Source organism: Ylistrum balloti, unplaced genomic scaffold, assembly GCF_031769215.1.
Source record: "Ylistrum balloti isolate Yb309-2 unplaced genomic scaffold, AGI_CSIRO_Ybal_v1 Utg369782, whole genome shotgun sequence".
Taxonomy (NCBI): Eukaryota; Metazoa; Mollusca; class Bivalvia; order Pectinida; family Pectinidae; genus Ylistrum; species Ylistrum balloti.
The window spans coordinates 1,188,079-1,208,300 of NW_026781970.1; the positions used below are offsets into that span (position 1 = coordinate 1,188,079).

Genomic DNA, 20,222 nt, shown 5'->3' on the forward strand with positions numbered 1-20,222 from the left:
GGGCTGTAGAATACGTAGTTGTCTCTGGTGTAATATAGCACGGGACACCACCAGAGTCTAACCTACTTGGAGAGCGTCCGTTCGACAACATCCATCGTAATATGAGCGTTTATGCTAATGTAAATTCTTGAGTAATTGGTTAAAATGTCATCAGACCAAACGCGATTGATTTCCTTTGCGATAAAGCCTTGTCAACTTCTCCGATAAATTAAGTGTGAAGTTATACATGATTTTTTTTATTCGTTGTAACACTTTTTTCATTCGTTGTGTGATAGTACGTAAATACTGAGTCCATTTCACAACATATTCTCGTCAGACGGGTATACCCGGTACACTATGTAAGCCCCCAGGGAACTATTAAAAATAAGTTTTAATATGCCACATCAAATGACCTAACAACAGGTTTCCCAGTTTCACCAACTTATCCATAGGTGATGCTAGCATATTACTGCATTAAATATTAGACAGAATATTTATCTTATACGTTACTGAGAATAGTCAAACTGATAAAGGAATAAGTCGGTTTATTACAGAGAACGCTCGCTGGACATGTCCATCCCAATGTAATTACAAAAAAAATCATCAATCATCAATTTCTTTATAGATCTGTCTTCGACATCGACATTGTATTGATCTCGATAATACTTGTTTGTTGTTTTAAAGTCGCCAATCACTCGTGGTCACGTGACAGCAAAAGCTATTATCATTTCTGTTTTTGTTTATTTATCAAATGTTTAGTCATTCTACTCTTGTAAAATTTTAAATTCCGCCTGTGACTGGAATATATGCACATTAATTATATAAATATGTGTGTATATCAATCGAGGAATTAAATGCAAAAATAGAAATTCTGTGTTATACGTCACATTTTGATAGATATGCGTACCGCGCATGGGTCATTTCGTGTCCACTGTGATATTTATTTTTGTAGCCTTTTTATCGCTGTCTATCTGTCACAATCTTTTAATATTACGTCAAATGAAGAAATCGACGATCCGCTCAAAGCAGGACACCATCCACGCTACAGGAATTAGATTAGTGTGACAAGACGAATTGACCTAGTGTGACCAAGCTGGTGTGACCTAGTGTAAAGGACAATGACCGAAATCAATGGTACACTTCAACAGACCTGGAAAGTCCTAAGCGTGACGCAATCTCTTCCATAATATATTGTAGAACTCCAAATTGCTTGAAAATATTGGTCAGATCAGTTTGTCCATCACTGTTTTATAAACGTTCGCTCCAAGAGTTGTCGTTCCTTACGCTGACTGCAGGTGTCAGGAACGACATCTTTGGGTAAAGAATAGGTTTAACATGTAAAAAAATGAGCGAGACGGTCAGAATAATTCGGATTTCATATAAAAACAAAAACAGCATGTATTTCAACTGTGTATTTCTCAATGTTTTCTTTTTTTCTTTCAAATGTAAGATATGACAGCCGTCTTGGATTTCGGACCAATTCATATACCCTAGTTTAAACAAAATCTCAACTGTTGTGAAGAATTTTAAAACTTGAAAAGAAACTTTCAACGTGTGAAAATCGTGATTGTGTAATCTAAAAAAAAAGGACACAAAATCAAAAACTATCTGACCACCAAATAGCTGCCATATTGAACTTTTGACCAAGCAAGAAATATAAAAGACCACGCCTTGACAGAACCCATTTGTTAACTCTTCAAGAATGTGCTCAATGATACTTTTTCAGGCTGTGGTAATCTTGTATTTCAAAACGACCAAAATTTGACCGAAACCATGTCAGAATAATTTTATCAAATCTCCAGGACAGATTTTTTTTTTCAAATATGAAAAGTTTATGCATGGTTCACGGCATCTGACGCAACAACATAGACCATATTGGTCCCATTAATTAGATGGCACGTAATTTATCAAGAGATCAATAGTGTACATGTGTAACGATATAATGAATAGATCCTAGACTGATAAATAGAGCGATGAAACAACAGTAACGGATAATGATTCATGATAAAAGAAATTAATCGGGCACCACTTTCCATGAAAATTCAAAAACTTTAAGAAAAATAAGGGACGTACCGCAACAAAAGAACAACACTTCACAATACTATCGACACAAGAACAACACTTCTCAATACTATCGAAACAAGAACAACACTTCACAATACTATCGACACAAGAACAACACTTCACAATACTATCGAAACAAGAACACTTCACAATACTATCGACACAAGAACAACACTTCAAAATACTATCAACACAAGAACAACACTTCACAATACTATCAACACAAGAACAACACTTCACAATACTATCAACACAGAAACAACACTTCACAATACTGTTGACACCAGAACAACACTTCACAATACTGTCGACACCAGAACAACACTTCACAATACTATCGAAACAAGAACACTTCACAATACTATCGACACAAGAACAACACTTCAAAATACTATCAACACAAGAACAACACTTCACAATACTATCAACACAAGAACAACACTTCACAATACTATCGACACCAGAACAACACTTCACAATACAATAGACACAAGAACAACACTTCACAATACTATCGACACAACAACACTTCACAATACAATAGACACAAGAACAACACTTCACAATACTGTCGACACCAGAACAACACTCCACAATACAATAGACACAAGAAGAACACTTCTCAATACTATCAACACAAGAACAACACTTCACAATACTATTGACACAAGAACAACACTTCTCAATACTATCAACACAAGAACAACACTTCACAATACTATAGACACAAGAACAACACTTCACAATACTATTGACACAAGAACAACACTTCTCAATACTATCAACACAAGAACAACACTTCACCATACAATAGACACAAGAACAACACTTCACAATACTATCAACACAAGAACACGTCACAATACTATCGACACAAGAACAACACTTCACAATACTATAGACACAAGAACAACACTTCACAATACTATAGACACAAGAACAACACTTCACAATACTATCTACACAAGAACAACACTTCACAATACAATAGACACAAGAACAACACTTCACAATACTATCGACACAAGAACAACACTTCTCCATTTTATCAAATTTCCCAACAGTTCGTACAATACATCACTGTATACCTCGACCATCCGAGGCAGGATATCACGTAGACCCCTTCAAATACTCGCCCATACATCTTAACAATTTACAGATACTACAAATATCCGATCACCATTTACCAGGTTCATTTGCCTTCGGACGGCATTAAAATGGAGTTTACGTAGTATTTTCAAGATTTACATTTAAAACACCTCAGTCTTTGCCTCGTAGATTAACAATATTAAACCTGATTACCGAAAATGTGGTTTAGACGCAAGTGTTTGTGAACATGAATGTGACTTTGTTTTACAAACAAACCTGACCATATCCAACATTAAAAAAAATCACAGCCATGTCAACAAGCACCTGTAGGATTAAGGAGGCAAGAGAGAGGTCCCGTATCGCGTTTAATTATGAAAGAATTAACATAAAATATTTATAGTCGAACATTTTTCAATACAACACATTCGACCTGGAGATTTTTGGATAAGTTTACAATGATAACATTTGTTGGTGTATTGTTTATATTTACTTTGTAACAAAAGTCAGACACGTTATACCGGACGTGAGGAGCCTGTTTTCTATTGTTATTGTTGTGTATCAACACATGAGACAATACGTACGTTATAGTGGAGGGCGTACTCTTATATATACTGGACACTGTTGTCATCGAGTTGACGTCCAATTAGCGAGACAACAACTCGCACGTGTCCATTTTGTAAATTATAAAATACCATTTCAAAGTCATGGTTAAAAGACAATTTTTCTACAGTTACAAATGTTCATAAAATCCCATAAAAATCGAGAAACACTTACCTGTGCTTCGCCATGATGCTCGTTACTGCCTGATTATCGAGCGCAAGCTGACCCCTGACCTCGAGCCACGATCATCAAATTTTCCAGGTAAGGCCATTGTCGTTATACACCTGCGATCGATCACATGTAACATTGTAACGAAGAGCTTAGTATCATCTATATATATAGTAAAACTTCAGTCCAGATAGGATGTAAAGCGACCTTACGTTATGGCGAGTGTAAAACTGATAATACCTGGGTACGCGTGAACAGTGGAACAGCTGCTGTCATTTGCATATAATGGACTCGATCAATAGACACTTCAAGGAATAGCGCACGAATAAATCCCCGTCATATGATGCGGCATGCGTTTACCTGAGATTTCCCGCGGCTCTTGTAAAGATGCAATACCTGTACGTATACGTAGCAGAAGATAGGAGGAATTATCTCCCCTTGTATATCTCGCTCAGATCTTCCAAAATAACCGCTTTACTTGTTGCAGCTTTCTTATCAATTAACTCGTGATTAATGAACTACGACCTAATTACTGAAGATCAATTATAGTGTATTTGATAAGAGTTTTTAACTAGATTTCTTTGTGTATTCTTGAAATAGCCAAGGGGAAGGGGCGGGGTCATTTAACATTTAAACGGTGTCGGCTGCTGTGGCCAAGACAACGGACTTTGACATAAATTATCATGTTAAGTCAGTGCCCTGGACAAGAAACGCTAATGTTTAATCAGGAAACTGCTTCAAGTAAAATGTAACATAGATGTATACCACAGCATAATATTGCAACATCTTCTTGTCAGGTTGATGGTATTTCAACTTAGCCGTGGGCCGTATAACCCGCAAAATCTAGTATCCAACTTGTCGTCACATCTCATATAAATAAAGGGCAAATCAAAGTGAATTTCATAAGGCATACTGAGTTATTGTATCATGCTAAATTTTGACCATTTTCGGACAAACAACACAAAATAAAAAGCTGTGCATGGAAGTATCTGTTCTTGTAATAAAGAAGAATGGCACGACCATGCCAAGAACTCCGATATTTTTACAAAGAAAATGATTGTTTAAAATGTGGTATTTTCTCTGTTACCGTGGAAGGTAAGCTGTATATGATGTATAGAAGGTTTTATTTATGTAGGTCACAGTAACATTAGGCAGGGATTCCAGGGATATGTCCAAAAATTCAATATTAATGAAAATATGCGGCCTGCAAACTTTCTGCATTTGGATACTGGTATTCTTGTAAATGTATATCAAGATCATTTGCTGCTAAAAAGTTTAAAGTCAGACAAAGGACATAAATCACTCGTCAGATATTATAAACACCGAGCCCGAACTGACACCGGAAACATCCACTGACAAACAAAAATTCAGACACTCGGTTACCACACTTCAGATATCATACAACTAGATAATTTCACTGGCATTGGCTCCTCAACTCCTAATGAACACTTGGTCGTTCACGTACACCGAAATGCTCACAGGCACTCGGTCTCACTGATGCCATAAATTCAGACCACCTCAAGGCACTAATTTCTTTTGATTTTGCACTCGAATCCAGTGACGTCACTCAAACCAGGTCACAGACACTGGCTCCAACTGATGTCACTCACATAAGGTCACAGTCACTGGCTCCCACTGATGTCACTCACATAAGGTCACAGACACTGGCTCCTCCTACATCATTCACATCATGTCACAGACACTGGCCCCATTAATATCACTCACATCAGGTTAGGACACTAGCCCCTTCTGATGACACTTGCACCATGTCACAGACACTGTCCCCACTTACACCCACGTACAGGCACTGGTACCCACTGATGTCACTCACTTAGATCAGCTCCCAGACATAAACCCTCATTAATGTTACACATACAAACCAGCTTACAGACACTGGCCCAAACTGAATAACACACTTACAAAAGCTCACAAACATAGGTCCCAATTAATGTCACAAATACAAACCAGCTCACAGGATTTTGTCCCCACTGATGTCACTTACATCAGCTCACAGGATTTTGTCCCCACTGATGTCACTCACATCAGCTCACAGGATGTTGTCCCCACTGATGTCACTCACATCAGCTCACAGGAACTTGTCCCCACTGATGTCACTCACATCAGCTCACAGGATTTTGTCCCCACTGATGTCACTCACATCAGCTCACAGGATTTGTCCCCACTGATGTCACTCACATCAGCTCACAGGATTTGTCCCCACTGATGTCACTCACATCAGCTCACAGGATTTTGTCGCCACTGATGTCATTCACATCAGCTCACAGGATTTTGTCGCCACTGATGTCACTCACATCAGCTCACAGGAACTTGTCCCCACTGATGTCACTCACATCAGCTCACAGGATTTTGTCCCCACCGATGTCACTCACATCAGCTCACAGGATTTTGTCTCGACTGATGTCACTCACATCAGCTCACAGGAACTTGTCCCCACTGATGTCACTCACATCAGCTCACAGGATTTTGTCCCTACTGATGTCATTCACATCAGCTCACAGGATTTTGTCCCCACTGATGTCACTCACATCAGCTCACAGCAACTTGTCCCTGCTGATGTAACTTGCTCACATCAGCTAATAAGCAGAAATCCAACTGGATATGTCACACATTCAATTATCTGTCAGGCATTTGGCCTTCACTGGTTACTGACACTTTTCGTTTTGTGCCTTAGATCAGAAAAACAAAGTCCAGGTTTGGTTGTGCGATTTAATTTATTTTAGATATCACAATGCTGGATTCTAAAGGTTACAAATGTAGTCAGGCATTTTTCCTTCACTGCTATTTGACCCTGTCCCTTGCCTTAGATCAGAACAACAAAGTCCATAATTGGTTGTGCAATATAATTTATTTGAAATATCACAATGCTGACTGTCACAGATTTCAGTACACAACACTTCCAGTGTAAATTTTGTAATGTTGATTCTCAAGGTTACAGATGTGGCATGATGCCATTCTCATAGTACTGTGAAAGCAGTGGCAGCTGTTACAAACACTACAGAAAAACACAGATTTTCCAAATGTTTTTACCCTCTGTTACACCAGACACTCTTTCATTAACCTTGAACATTAAGTAACATGTCATGCTTCTACTAGTCAGTATCATAGCATGCAGGAACTCATTAAATGTAGTTTCTTTTCAAGATTTTTCATTTTCAGTGATCTCCAGATTAAAAAATTTTTAAATTAAACAATCTTTCCACACTGAAAACAAAGGAATTATCCTGAATAAGACAACATTATCCTGAAGATGGCCCTCACCATAGTAACAGATACCCCAATCATATGGGCCAATCAAATCTCCTTAGTAACTATTATCCTTAACATATCCTGATCCATCATTTGCTATCATCATGAATGTCATGGTCAGACATATCTGTATGTACTTCAGGCTCAACAGAATCAAGTTTCGGCAGCTCTGGTGCGCTTTGATTTTCAGTAGACTGCTCTGGTGCACTTTGACTTTCAGTAGACAAGTTCTGGTAGATAGACATGGCCTGAAAAAGGAATGAGATAAAGGTTTTAACATGTCTAGTCATTAAATAATAAAACTTTTTCCCTGTATGTTTAGTTACTGTAAGAGCTTCCTGAAAATCATCATCATCTGAATAATTTACATAAAGCTGTTAAATCTGAGGTGATATTCAACATTTCACGTAAATTAGGTCAATATGATTCCGAAAAGAACATCATGACCCTATTATTGTCTTGTGATATAGAATTTATTTATAATACAGCTAATTCAACTCAGGTGAACCAGGAGTTCATAGAGAGCCATCACACAAAATGTAAATACACACTATGTGAATTAATTTGCATTTATACAATATCGTTTCATTTTCACTATCTATAAACAAAAAGGTCATAAATTATAAGTTCATATGCTAAGACATTGCATGAGTACATTCCCTGAATAACACTGCAACTATTGTGATGAAAACATTTCAGAAGAACAAGATGTATGATTCATAATATACAGCACTTGATACTTTTTCTGGATTATTTTGGATGGGGTGGAGGCACATAAATGACACTGAAACATTTATCATTTATCCATTGTCTTGTTACCTACCTGGGCTACCATGCTAGAGACATCCCCGGTATTAGCAGGAAGGATGACAGTGTTGCCGGTTTTGGCCAGATTACTGAAGGCAGCCACGTATTGTTCTGCTACGTTGTAGGATACTGCATTTTTACCATTCTACATAGAAAACAAGTCCTTCAATAACAAACATTTTACAACTTCATTTCATCTTTTGTTCTAACAGGATCAACATTTAATATATGCATATTACAATACCTGAAATATCTCCATACCAAATCTTATTAAGATATATTAAATTTTAATTACACAACAATATGGACGCAACTTACTTTCGCTCAACTAATTCCAACATATTCAACAATTGATGATCTTTGATAAAAACAATCCAGTGTCATGAATATAGTCGAACATTGTTATCTCAAATGGACAAAACCTATCAAGTTAAATGAATCAAACAGGCAGAGAGTGAACCATATATATTCCATTATTTGCAAATATGAAAGGATTGTTTGTCCATGTGCTTTTTCCTGATGCAGATTTTTAAGAACACTTGAACAAATTGAAGACATTTAAAATCTCTTGGCTTGGTTGAATTAAGAAAACTTTAAATTTTATTATTTACAGGAGACACATGACAATAAGGATTTGGAATAATGTTTCTGACATTGTCTCACCTGTTGACTGATGGCTGTGGACACCATTCGTATAGCCTCAGCCTTAGCGTTAGCTTTAGCTTTCAATGCCTCAGCCTCACCTGTAAACAGAAAAGGCAAAAATAGAATGAATCTTAAAACCAACAATATGAAACAAATCTAAACAATAGAAAGTTGAAAACGTATTGAAGGCAGGACACACCTTCTACAAACCAGAATCTGATCAGGTATAGAGTTTGATGTTATGATGCTATGGGGTCAGTTTGAATCATATCTGTTCAGCAGTGCTCATCTCAAAATATGAGACTGATTTCTAATGGAACACACAGCACGACATAACAGCCATTGGTAAGACTACATGATTTCCTGGTATGAAGAGTGCATTAAAAAGAGAGTGAAAAATGAATCACATGGATTTAATGTGTATGAAATATTAAATCAATTAATATTCCAGATTTCATTGTCACTGAACAATGTAGTAGTCGTAGTAGTGTGATATATGTATATCTTATCCATTAATGGTCACCAGATTGTATTTGCACAGTAACATTAAAAAAAATATCACATTTTATCCTTAAAGGAATGCTGTTTTTTGTACATACTCTGGCCATTCTCTCAATTTAAACCTACAACCACTAACATTCATTTTTTTGTAATTCCTACCTTCAGCAGTGTTAATTTTTATACCTACCTTCAGCAGTGTTAATTTTTATACCTACCTTCAGCAGTGTTAATTTCTATGCATACCATCAGCAGTGTTGATTTCTATACCTACCTTCAGCAGTAATGATTTCTATACCTTCCTTCAGCAGTGTTAATTTCTACACCTACCTTCAGCAGCGTTAATTTTTATACCTACCATCAGCAGTGTTGATTTCTACACCTACCTTCAGCAGTGCTGATTTCTATACCTACCTTCAGCAGTGTTGATTTCTACACCTACCTTCAGCAGTGTTGATTTCTACACCTACCTTCAGCAGTGTTGATTTGTTCTATTTTGAAGGCTTCTGAGGTTAATATTGTTGCCTGTTTTTTACCCTCTGCTATGTTTATTTCTGACTGCTTCACACCTACAAATCAATCAATGACATTTAAAGTTAGGGGTACGTATTTAAGTGATCGTAAGTTAGGGGTACTTATTTAAGTGATCGTAAGTTAGGGGTACTTATTTAAGTGATCGTAAGTTAGGGGTACTTATTTAAGTGATCGTAAGTTAGGGGTACTTATTTAAGTGATCGTAAGTTAGGGGTACTTATTTAAGTGATCGTAAGTTAGGGGTGCTTATTTAAGTGATCGTAAGTTAGGGGTACTTATTTAAGTGATCGTAAGTTAGGGGTACTTATTTAAGTGATCGTAAGTAAGAAAACAAGAAGTTTGCTTGACTTGTATACACAACTTTTCATCAAATAATGTTAGCATATCATACAGCTGCAATGTTTCATTGTTAACCAAGGTCATCTTTTCCACAAATTAAGTTGTCTATTTTCTATGTAAGCTGCAACCCAAATATAACATCACTGGTATCACTACACTTGATATGAAGTTACAGTCATCTTTAAATTTGGTTTAATTTATTCCTATGAAGTATTTACCTATGTCAATCAAGTGAACTAAACAGTGTTGGCTGAATGCTGAGACTGTTTATCTTACCTTCTGACTCTAAAATAGCTGCTCGCTTTTTTCTCTCTGCTTCCACCATCATCTGCATAGCTTCCTGGATCTTAGTAGGTGGCTTAATATCTCCTATATACAAAAATCATTTTGTTAGCATTGTCTATCATATCATGAAGGAAGAGTTATATTAACAGAAGCCAAATAGGCCTGCATTGCTCACCTTGTATTCAATGTTCTTCAAATTAACACATACACCATTACCATTTAAAGTAGACACACCCAATCAATCTTAACCAAATTCAACAACAAACTTAAGCTTCTAACACTCAGCTCTAACTACAGCCAGTTATGTAAATGTCATTTAATTTTTCTTTTCTATTTTTTTTCCAAAATTTGTCAGGCTTTGCCTTAGAAACACCTTTCTATTAGATATTTCTGCCCCTTGGACTTTTAGTTTACCAGAAGATGTTTACAGGTTTAAACGAATATGACCCATGTGACCCCTTTTATATGGTTCAACATCATTTTCTTTTTCCTGCAAGCTTTGTCGGGCTTCATCCCACAGACCAACCAGCCAAATACAGTAAAATTTTTATGAATCAAACTTTCAAATTTCTTCAGGCCAGGTGAGCTAATACACATCATTTTTCATTACTTGTCATATCAAAATTAAACTAATTACAACACTGTGGTAGAGGGCTTTAAATCAGTTCAATTATCCAGCTCCGGAATATTAAGAAATCCAATGTAATGTTGACGATTTTAGTTTTACTTACTGATTTCATAACGTAGACATCTGATACCCCAGTCCTCTGCAGCTTTGTTTATTGCAGCTGAAATACATGATCATCAGTAGTAAAAGTTGACTCTTGGGTAAAGTTCAATACATTGTCCTGTAATAAGCTTACCTTGTAACTCTGAGAAATATGGAAGTGATAAACCTTAGATTCACAAATACAGGGTAAATCATAGTAACTGAACCTGACATAATAGGTTTTAAAGTATGAGATCAAAGTATTGTCAGCTGAATGACTCTCAAAATGTAAATAAGTTTCCACGAGTTAGCAAACACAAATGGATCATGTAAGTTTCATAAAGTTTTGAACAGAAGTAACTACCGTGCTAGATAAGTGGCGATACATGCTATAGTGGTATAGTCTAAATACATCAATGATTTCTGCTGAGATTACTGATAATAACTTACCGACAATTGCCACATTCAGTGATTCTCTTTCTCTGAAAATCTGATCCAAGGAAATTTTACCAATTTCTGATCTCATAGTGGTCTGTGCCAATTGTGTGACAGCAAATTCTACATCTTCCACACCATAACTTGCCTGAAATATACATACAACAAACTTTAATGTTTCTAGCTTTTCGAAAGGAACTGTTAAACCAGTTTACGTAATGACATTTAATGTCACCTTTCTGATAAAAAGTTGTGTTATTTGAAATAAACAAATCAATAAAAGATGAAAATTTAACTATTACATGTACTACGTGAAAAAGAAGTTGAATAATGAAATGATTTCATGAAACAATTTCTGTAAGAATAAAGTCAGATAGACACATTCAATTGTGTACTTCAGATACACTGACAAACTGTTAATATCATGTTTCAGTTTTCAGTACTGACAAATGGGACGTGATATTAAGCAGTTTGCATTGCACAACTTCATCATACACTGCAGTTGGCTTTTCCACAGAACCAAGGTTTTCTAATGAAAACACAGTCATCGGTGAGGTACTTAATTTGGTACAGTAAAATTTTAGTGTATTATCACCTTGTGGTAAATTAGCACGATGATGAATCAGCACATCCACAAGGATTGCTATGTAAATAACATTCAGAACTTGCAATTAGCACAAAGATGAATCAGCACATCCACAAGGATTGCTATGTAAATAACATTCAGAACTTGCAATTAGCACAATGATGAATCAGCACATCCACAAGGATTGCTATGTAAATAACATTCAGAACTTGCAATTAGCACAATGATGAATCAGCACATCCACAAGGATTGCTATGTAAATAACATTCAGAACTTGCAATTAGCACAATAACATTTCAGTGCAATACTTTCGGTGCAAAAAGTGCAAAAATAAAATTACAATGTAATAAAATAATATATACATTTACAATCTGGAAAATTTCATGAAGATACATTTAAACTTTTGAACACCTTCACCAAGCTAGACCTGCTGTGACATTCTGACATACACAGATAACATTTTTAAAATAATAAACATAAAATGTGTTTTAGTTTACCTTATAAGGGTCCATCACTCTGACATACAATACACCATCCAAACTTAATACAACATTATCTGGAAAATATGATCAGTCACAGTAATTTTCAAGTAAATTTTATTTCTTCTCAAGTGATGTAAAAAATTCAATTCCAAATTCATAAGCAATCAAATTCATTTTTTCTGGTTTAAACTGAAATAACAATCACCTGGTTTTCCTAGTTTTCTAAAACATTTTTTATTCTTGTGCCAGGTCATTTGGACACTCTGAATATACTCAGCAAACTTAATATTAAATATATTTACTCAGTCTAAAAGCATCATGATTTTGGAATAATTTTGATCTTTCTGAATTGGAAAGTGTGTTCATTTGAAAAAAAATATTAGCCAACCTTCCTACAAGAATGTAAGCACCAGGTAAAATTTTTGTATAAAGTAGGTCATTTTAATGTGTCATTTGAAACACTTTACATACCTGCAGTAATTGCAGACTGTTTTGGAACTTCTATGGGCATTTCCTTGAGAATTTGAACATGTTTGATTGTGTCTATGATAGGAATTAGTAAATTCAGTCCCTGAAAATAAAAATAGTGTATTATACTTAAGCTGACAAAGTTATCACATCTGAATTATAGGTTCAAACTACAATTCTAGGTTAAAATTACTACAATTATTTAAAGTCACTTCTTTTCACTGCAGTGTTTATTATAATAATTTACAATGAAGATAGACAAAAGTACAAAACAACTTTATAATGTGTAACATAATTATACAAACGAACCTAAAGCACAATATTCCTTGGCAATATGCATTTAATCTTGAATCTGTTTTGCTATATGACCTATACAAAGACTTTGACCTATGATCTCTGACCCTGAAAACAACATGCATACAAATGCAAAGACAGATTATCTTCCATGACACTGGGTCATGGTAATACAAGGTAACTATTATTTTACATGTACATATATATGATTTAAGTGGCATTGACCTTTGACCCCTGTCCCTGAAAATTATTAGGGTTAGTTCCTTCATTAAGGAGAACAGGTAAGACAAATTTAATGATCATCCATAATTTCAATCATGTTGACGATCAATAATATTGTGTGTACCAAATGACATTTTTTACCCAAGACTCTAAAATCAACCATTCTCTTATGAAGAAACAAGTCAACAAGTTAAAATTGCTTTCTGTGGAACATGTATTTATAACTTTTACTAATGTGTTTATTTTGAATGAAAATTTGGACACTAAACATTAGACATGCTAAATCTCATATCCATGTAATACAATCTATTTATTGATTGTTTTACCTACCGGATTCATAGTTTTGAAAAATTTTCCAAAACGTTCTACAATCCATGCCTCTTGTTGGGGAACAAATATCACTCCAAAATTAGGTCTGGCTCCTTGAAATCTCTTCTGTTGGTGGTATATATCTCGAGATACAAGTCGTACCTTAAAAAAGAATATGTTTGAAATTCATTCTTTGAGAATAAATGTAAAGATACATGTCAAAGCTAAATAATTCATTACATTTGTAATTTGACTTTCAACTATATTCAAATGTTACTGGCTGTTTCCTTTACCTTGACGTTATCACTTCAAATGGGTTTCACTTAAAAATACAATTCTTTGTTATAAAGTCTCAAGGGAGAAGGTTCCTTCAGATCATACAGTAAATCAAATGATAGGAAACTTATAATATCAGTGTGGACTCAATCAGAATGCACAAATCACACCTTCACTACAGATTTGCACAAGAAATATTAATTTCTGTTATCAAACTTTTTGGCAAAACAACATTTATATCACGAACTTTGTTGTCCAACTACTAGTAGCATTTAGTGTAAATGTCATACATGTAGATGAATATGAATTTCCTTGTTTATTTTTAAGTACACGATAACCAATGAAGGTGATAATTTTTTTCATTGTTATTATTTTCGCAAAAAGTGAGACTTCTAATGAAAATTTGATTTTTGTGTGAAAATTTACTCTGTAGCAATGGTTATTAGCCATACCAAAAATATCAAGCCCTTGTTTGATGCAATTTTTTAAAAGAATTTATTGTATTTTTATTTCAAAATGACCCCTGCATTTCATTATCCATTGTTTACTGCAAGCAGTACTGTAAGTATCCCCCATGCAAGACTATTTGCCATATGTCTGTATCCGGGGTTGTATGCATTACCAGATCAGCAGATTACATCATACAAAACTTTTGATGTGATGACTGCGTTCAAAGTTCTGCAATATGCCGTTGAACTTATAAGGGTGCATGTACATAAACGTAACGAAGGAACGAGTATCAAGCGAGGATTATGACGGCCTAACAACTAGAAAAATGTATTTCACGAGTTTTGTAGACAACTTATCGGAGATGTTACAGCAACTATCCTATCCAAAAACATTTACCAGGCCGTTCCGTGGTATTCGAAGCATCTTTGATAATTTGAACAAACTGTGACTCGTTGATAAACTGATGTAACCTCTTCAAGTGTTACGAAAGCAGATCCATGTGTGCCAATAATGGATACCGGAAGTACACACATATACCGGTCCAGATTTTGCCCGATCCTGCCCGATCCTGTAAATCGTCTAACCGGAATGTAGTAGTTCTAGTTTCTAAATGATAATGACCGATTTCAACAAGTTGAAGATAATGTCATTATGCACAGGCTTATTTCTCTACGTCTATCGGCTAGGGGCGCCATTTAAGGTGGTTTATCATATCAGAGACGCTTGATGGTCAATGAGAATATATGTTTTTATTTAGCGCATAACGTGCAGATCTGCGTTGTACCATTTCTATCTTGTTGATGTTATCTTGGGTGTATGGGTCCCAAACAGGACATGCATACTCTAGGGATAGACGAACTAAAGATTTGTATGCCTGTGCCTTAACTGGTGTTGAATTTATTTTTAGATTACGACGGAGGAAGCCAAGTGTAGAGTTTGCTTTGTTGGTAATGCTGTAATGCATGTTAGGTTGGACTGAATTGTAACACCCAGGTAATTTGCTTGGTCTACATGTTTCAGTGTATGCCCATGAAGTGTGTAATTTTGGAGAACTGGGTTTTTCGTCCCCCTGTTTATAAACAACACTTAGCATTTACTTGAGTGGAAAGCTATTTCCTATGTATTTTCCCAGAGTGCCAGTTTGTCCAAGTCTTGCTGTAAACTTACAGCATCACTGCTTGACTTGACAACTAGATATGCAATGGTGCCGTCTGCAAACAGATGGTAGCATTTAGGTCCACAGGGATATCATTGATGAAATAAAGAAATAAACTTGGTCCAAGGATCGATCCCTGGGGCACACCAGAATGGACATCAACGAAGCCAGAAATCCCCCCTCAACCAGTATTAATATACTAATATCTCTTACATGGAAACAAACGCATTGTCTGGGGCTACCTCGCTTCCTAGAGCGCAATAGACTTTCATTTCTATAGTTGATTAGTATTGTTTTATTAATTAATTGTCAATTAGACAATGAGATAATGATTTAGATGTATTTAATCAATATTTCAACCATGTAATTTAAATTGAAAGTATTGATCAAGAAGTCCAAGGGTGCTCTTGAACATTATGTATGTATATTCTAGCCAGGATCAATAATGCCTGGTTAGTTCATTCCATTCGTCTCAAAATGTAACAAAACATCACTGAACGATACTAGCTAACCTCTTCCTGACCAGTTGATTGTCCAGGGAATGTTCTGTGGTTTATATGTAAACTAGTTTAGATTGATAAGACTGCAGTCAAAATAAATGTATTTATAGTAACAATGACATTGACCCAAATCGACAGTCACTTAAGAAAGCAGTAAGTGATGTTCATTATAGTTATACACTCTAGTTACATTGTATATATTGTTTTTTCAGCAGAAAAAAATATATTTACAAAGACGGAACTTTACCTTTGACCTTCCACACTTGAAGGAAATCAGTGGCTGTACAGAAGTACCATGTGTAAAAGGTTAAGATTACTTCTCAAGTCATGTGGTGGAAACAATTTTAGTTTAAAGCTAGTGACCTTGACTTATTACCTATATAAACATAAAAACATATGAATATGCATAGAATATTTACTTATTCATTTTACAACAGTTGAGAAACAAATTACTCCAACTTCACTCTTGTTGGCGCGGATCTAAGTGCACATCTTACTGTGGGAGGAACCAGAGGACCAGGGTAAAACCAATTACCTTCTCACATCTGTTCGGGGAATAGAAACCCAGATCAGAGGACTAGATAGAGGACAAATCCATTACATTGCCACTGCACCGTCCAGCCACCTTTGACCTTGTAACTCTAAAAGCAATATCTAATAAGCAGTTGAGTTTGATCAGTGTAAGTGAACTATGGTGATGCAAACTGACAGAATAAGCAGGGGACCAGGGCATGAAAGTAGCTTCTCCTATCTTCCATCAGCCACATGAGAAATATATATATGTAACCTAGGGAACGAGGAAACCATCACATGAGAAAAATCTATCCATACAAACAAATCATTATATCAATTTTCAAAGATGGCTACTAACCACCTTCTTTATTCTTCTGATCAGAAAATATTGTAGTGCATGACAACTAGAAACCAAGGAATGTATCCGAGAGATTCTCGTGTAAATTTTGAGAAATAGCAATCACTTTGACTGGGTGAGCTAAGATGTAATTGATCTATTAAATCTACTTGAGCTGCCGTTGCTATATTGACATTCTTGGGAAACAACTGCTGAAGAACCATCAACTTCTTTCCAACATTTACATATGTGTAAAAATCATAATCTTTAGTTATTAACAAAAATCCTATTTTTACAAAATGTGAAGTGCTATATAAATCCAATTCAGGCATACAATCATTAAACTGTAAAGTAATGACTGAAAAAGTACAAGATATATATATATATATATATATAAAAAACAACAAAATAACATTAATGTATATCAGGTTTGCATTTATTGTTTAGAACAAAGTACAAGTGGGTGACATGAAAGCCCAATACAGATACATGCGGTGGTAAATGATACTGTTCACATTGTCCTAGTGTTGTCTAGTGACACTGTTGTAGTTATAGTGTCTATCATATCCACAGTATAATCGTGGGAAACGGTTACATTGTTCTCTTGAATAATTACAATGTCCTTGTGGTGACTAATTACATGAAACTATGCTGTATATGAATACAATGATTTATTGTCCTGTGTAAGCTAGAAAACAATGATTGTAAATAGTTCCACAGATATTTTTCAATTACAAATTGATACATATCTGAAGTTAAAAAGTAACATTATAACTTAAATTTGAAAAAGATACAAAGTAACTAGTGCTAGACATTAACAGTGTCATGTGAGAGTGAACTAGATACAGTGTATCTATATTTAGTCAAATACAGTGTAACTCATGTTGACCAGCAACATTTTAACTAAATTTAGCTAGATAAAGCCGTAACTAGTGTTCACTATGGATACACTGTAACTAATGCTCAATATGAATACACTAGTCCTTACTAGGAATACACACTACATTGACCTCACTAGGAATACACTGTAACTAGTCCTCACTAGGTATACACTGTAACTAGTCCTCATTAGGTATACACACTACCTTGGCCTCACTAGGAATACACTAACTAGTCCTCACTAGGTATACACTGTAACTAGTCCTCACTAGGTATACACACTACCTTGGCCTCACTAGGTATACACACTACCTTGGCCTCACTAGGTATACACACTACCTTGGCCTCACTAGGAATACACTGTAACTAGTTCTCACTAGCAAATCACCGTATTAAGTGCCCACCAGGAATATACTGTAAATAGCACCCACTATGAATACACTGTATTAATGCTTATTAGGAATTCATTGTAACTAGTCCTCATTAGGAATTCATTGTAACTAGTCCTCATTAGGAATTCATTGTAACTAGTCCTCATTAGGAATTCACTGTAACCAGTATTGTAGCTAGAGATGACCAGGTGAAATGTTAGCTCAATATGAAGTTGTGTACAAGTTAAGTGCAGTAAATATTATGTTCACATACAACTATGTACAATGTACATGTACTATGTATTATATAGCCGATGCATTATAAACTGAATACACTATTGGAGGAGATTATTTCAAACAAAATTCTCAAACACATCAAAATAATGAGAAAATAGCAGTTATCATAAGACATTATAAACAAATATGGCTAATGTGCAAGTGTTAAATTGTCATTTTTTTGAAGTCAAAATACAAAGAAACCTGTCTAAGTTTTCAAATAACCCAGCTGTCAGTCAGTATAAACAGTAATCTTTTTTTCATGAAGTCTACCATACTCCATACCATTCACTAACTTTCCATTAAATCTGACCGCTAGCTTGTATTCAGCAGGTTTTGGACAAGTTTCAGTGTAACAAATATCTCAAGCTGAACATGTTATAAATTGAGCTTAAGTTTCAATATGATATAATGTCTAATGGGTGTCAATATTTTCAATTGTGTGTTTATATCAGCACTAACTACTATCCCGAGCATAGTAGATGACTGATCCACATCAACATGATCTCTTGTATGTAATATTGGTGGTAAGTTAATGATATTTATTTGAAAACACATGCTCAACATATATATATATCAACATTTAATGATAAGAAATGATTTTGGATAAAAGTATGAAGAAATGTTTGCTGCAATGAGTAACATAAAGAAAAATGAAGCATTCCTCATAGTTTCAATTATCACACAATAATTTCTTTACAATAAAACAAACTGATTAACAGAGGGGGTAATAAAAATCCTCCTTTACACTTACAGGCTGTAGTTTGTTGCTGACAGAGTGTTTGTCGTTCAATTCATCATGTTAGTTACATAAATGATATGGTTTAAGCTATAAATCATCTATGCAATTAATTTTTCATACGCAATCACAACTAACTTTCATTACAAATATTGAAGTATTGAAATATTTTTCTCCTCAAATTAGTATACATAACACATGTATTATATGTCTGCAGATATTTTACACTTCATATATCACATACACGTCCAATTTCTCTTTAAAAAAAAAATTACAAAATGCATTGGGTTCAGAAGATAAAAAATAATTTGACCATAAACAAGTACTTTCTTTTGTAACTTAAGTACTGGAATCTACATGGGCAAAGATGAACATGTAAATATCTACAATGATTCATGAAAGATGAAACATGCCTAGCCCATGCTGGACCTGAAGGTCCCTAAAGCTTTTAAAGCTACTGAATATTTCAATGCTGAATTCAGATTCATTTATCATAACTCCAAATATAGCAAATAAAAACAATCTGCGTTAAGTTTATGGAATAACGATAATTGGTACACATATCTTTTAAATTGTTTTTGAGTACATTACAGTAAAAGTTAAAGCTAGAAAATAAAATTTGGCACAATTTTACAATAACTCATTAATATATTGTACATTGAAATGAATTCTTCATTACCTATTCTAATGTATAGCATCAGTGTGGATTCTCGATCATCTATTCAGATATAATACTAGCATGGATCCTCCACTCTAATATCATATTCTGACTACAATAACTCTGACTTAAAGTTACGAGATGGTCTTTTAACATGACAATACAAAGCCTGCTAGCACAAGATGGTCTTTTAACATGACAATACAAAGCCTGCTAGCACAAGATGGTCTTTTAACATGACAATACAAAGCCACTGCTAGCAATTCTACTAACCAGCACTATGTAAA

The 20,222-nt window shown here is 35.0% G+C and overlaps 1 protein-coding gene across 1 annotated transcript; it reads right to left on the bottom strand.

Annotated features, from left to right (window-relative positions):
• Positions 1-6,747: 6,747 nt before the first annotated feature.
• Positions 6,748-15,012, bottom strand: LOC132544119 (stomatin-like protein stl-1). The gene is made up of 11 exons (XM_060207686.1): positions 14,903-15,012; positions 13,802-13,942; positions 12,959-13,058; positions 12,503-12,561; positions 11,435-11,567; positions 11,007-11,063; positions 10,267-10,359; positions 9,588-9,686; positions 8,638-8,717; positions 7,991-8,119; positions 6,748-7,415 (listed from the first exon to the last, which is right to left on the bottom strand). The coding sequence occupies exons 1-11, from the start codon at positions 14,927-14,929 to the stop codon at positions 7,257-7,259; spliced, it is 1,077 nt and encodes a 358-aa protein (XP_060063669.1). The 5' UTR covers positions 14,930-15,012; the 3' UTR covers positions 6,748-7,256.
• Positions 15,013-20,222: the final 5,210 nt, after the last annotated feature.

Coding starts and splice junctions, on each gene's coding strand:
- LOC132544119 (XM_060207686.1), bottom strand. CDS start 14,929: ATGCTTCGAATACCACGGAACGGCCTG. Junction 13,059..13,801: donor TTTTCAAAACTATGAATCCG/GTAGGTAAAACA, acceptor TTTTATTTTCAG/GGACTGAATTTACTAATTCC. Junction 11,568..12,502: donor GAGTGATGGACCCTTATAAG/GTAAACTAAAAC, acceptor TGTATATTTCAG/GCAAGTTATGGTGTGGAAGA.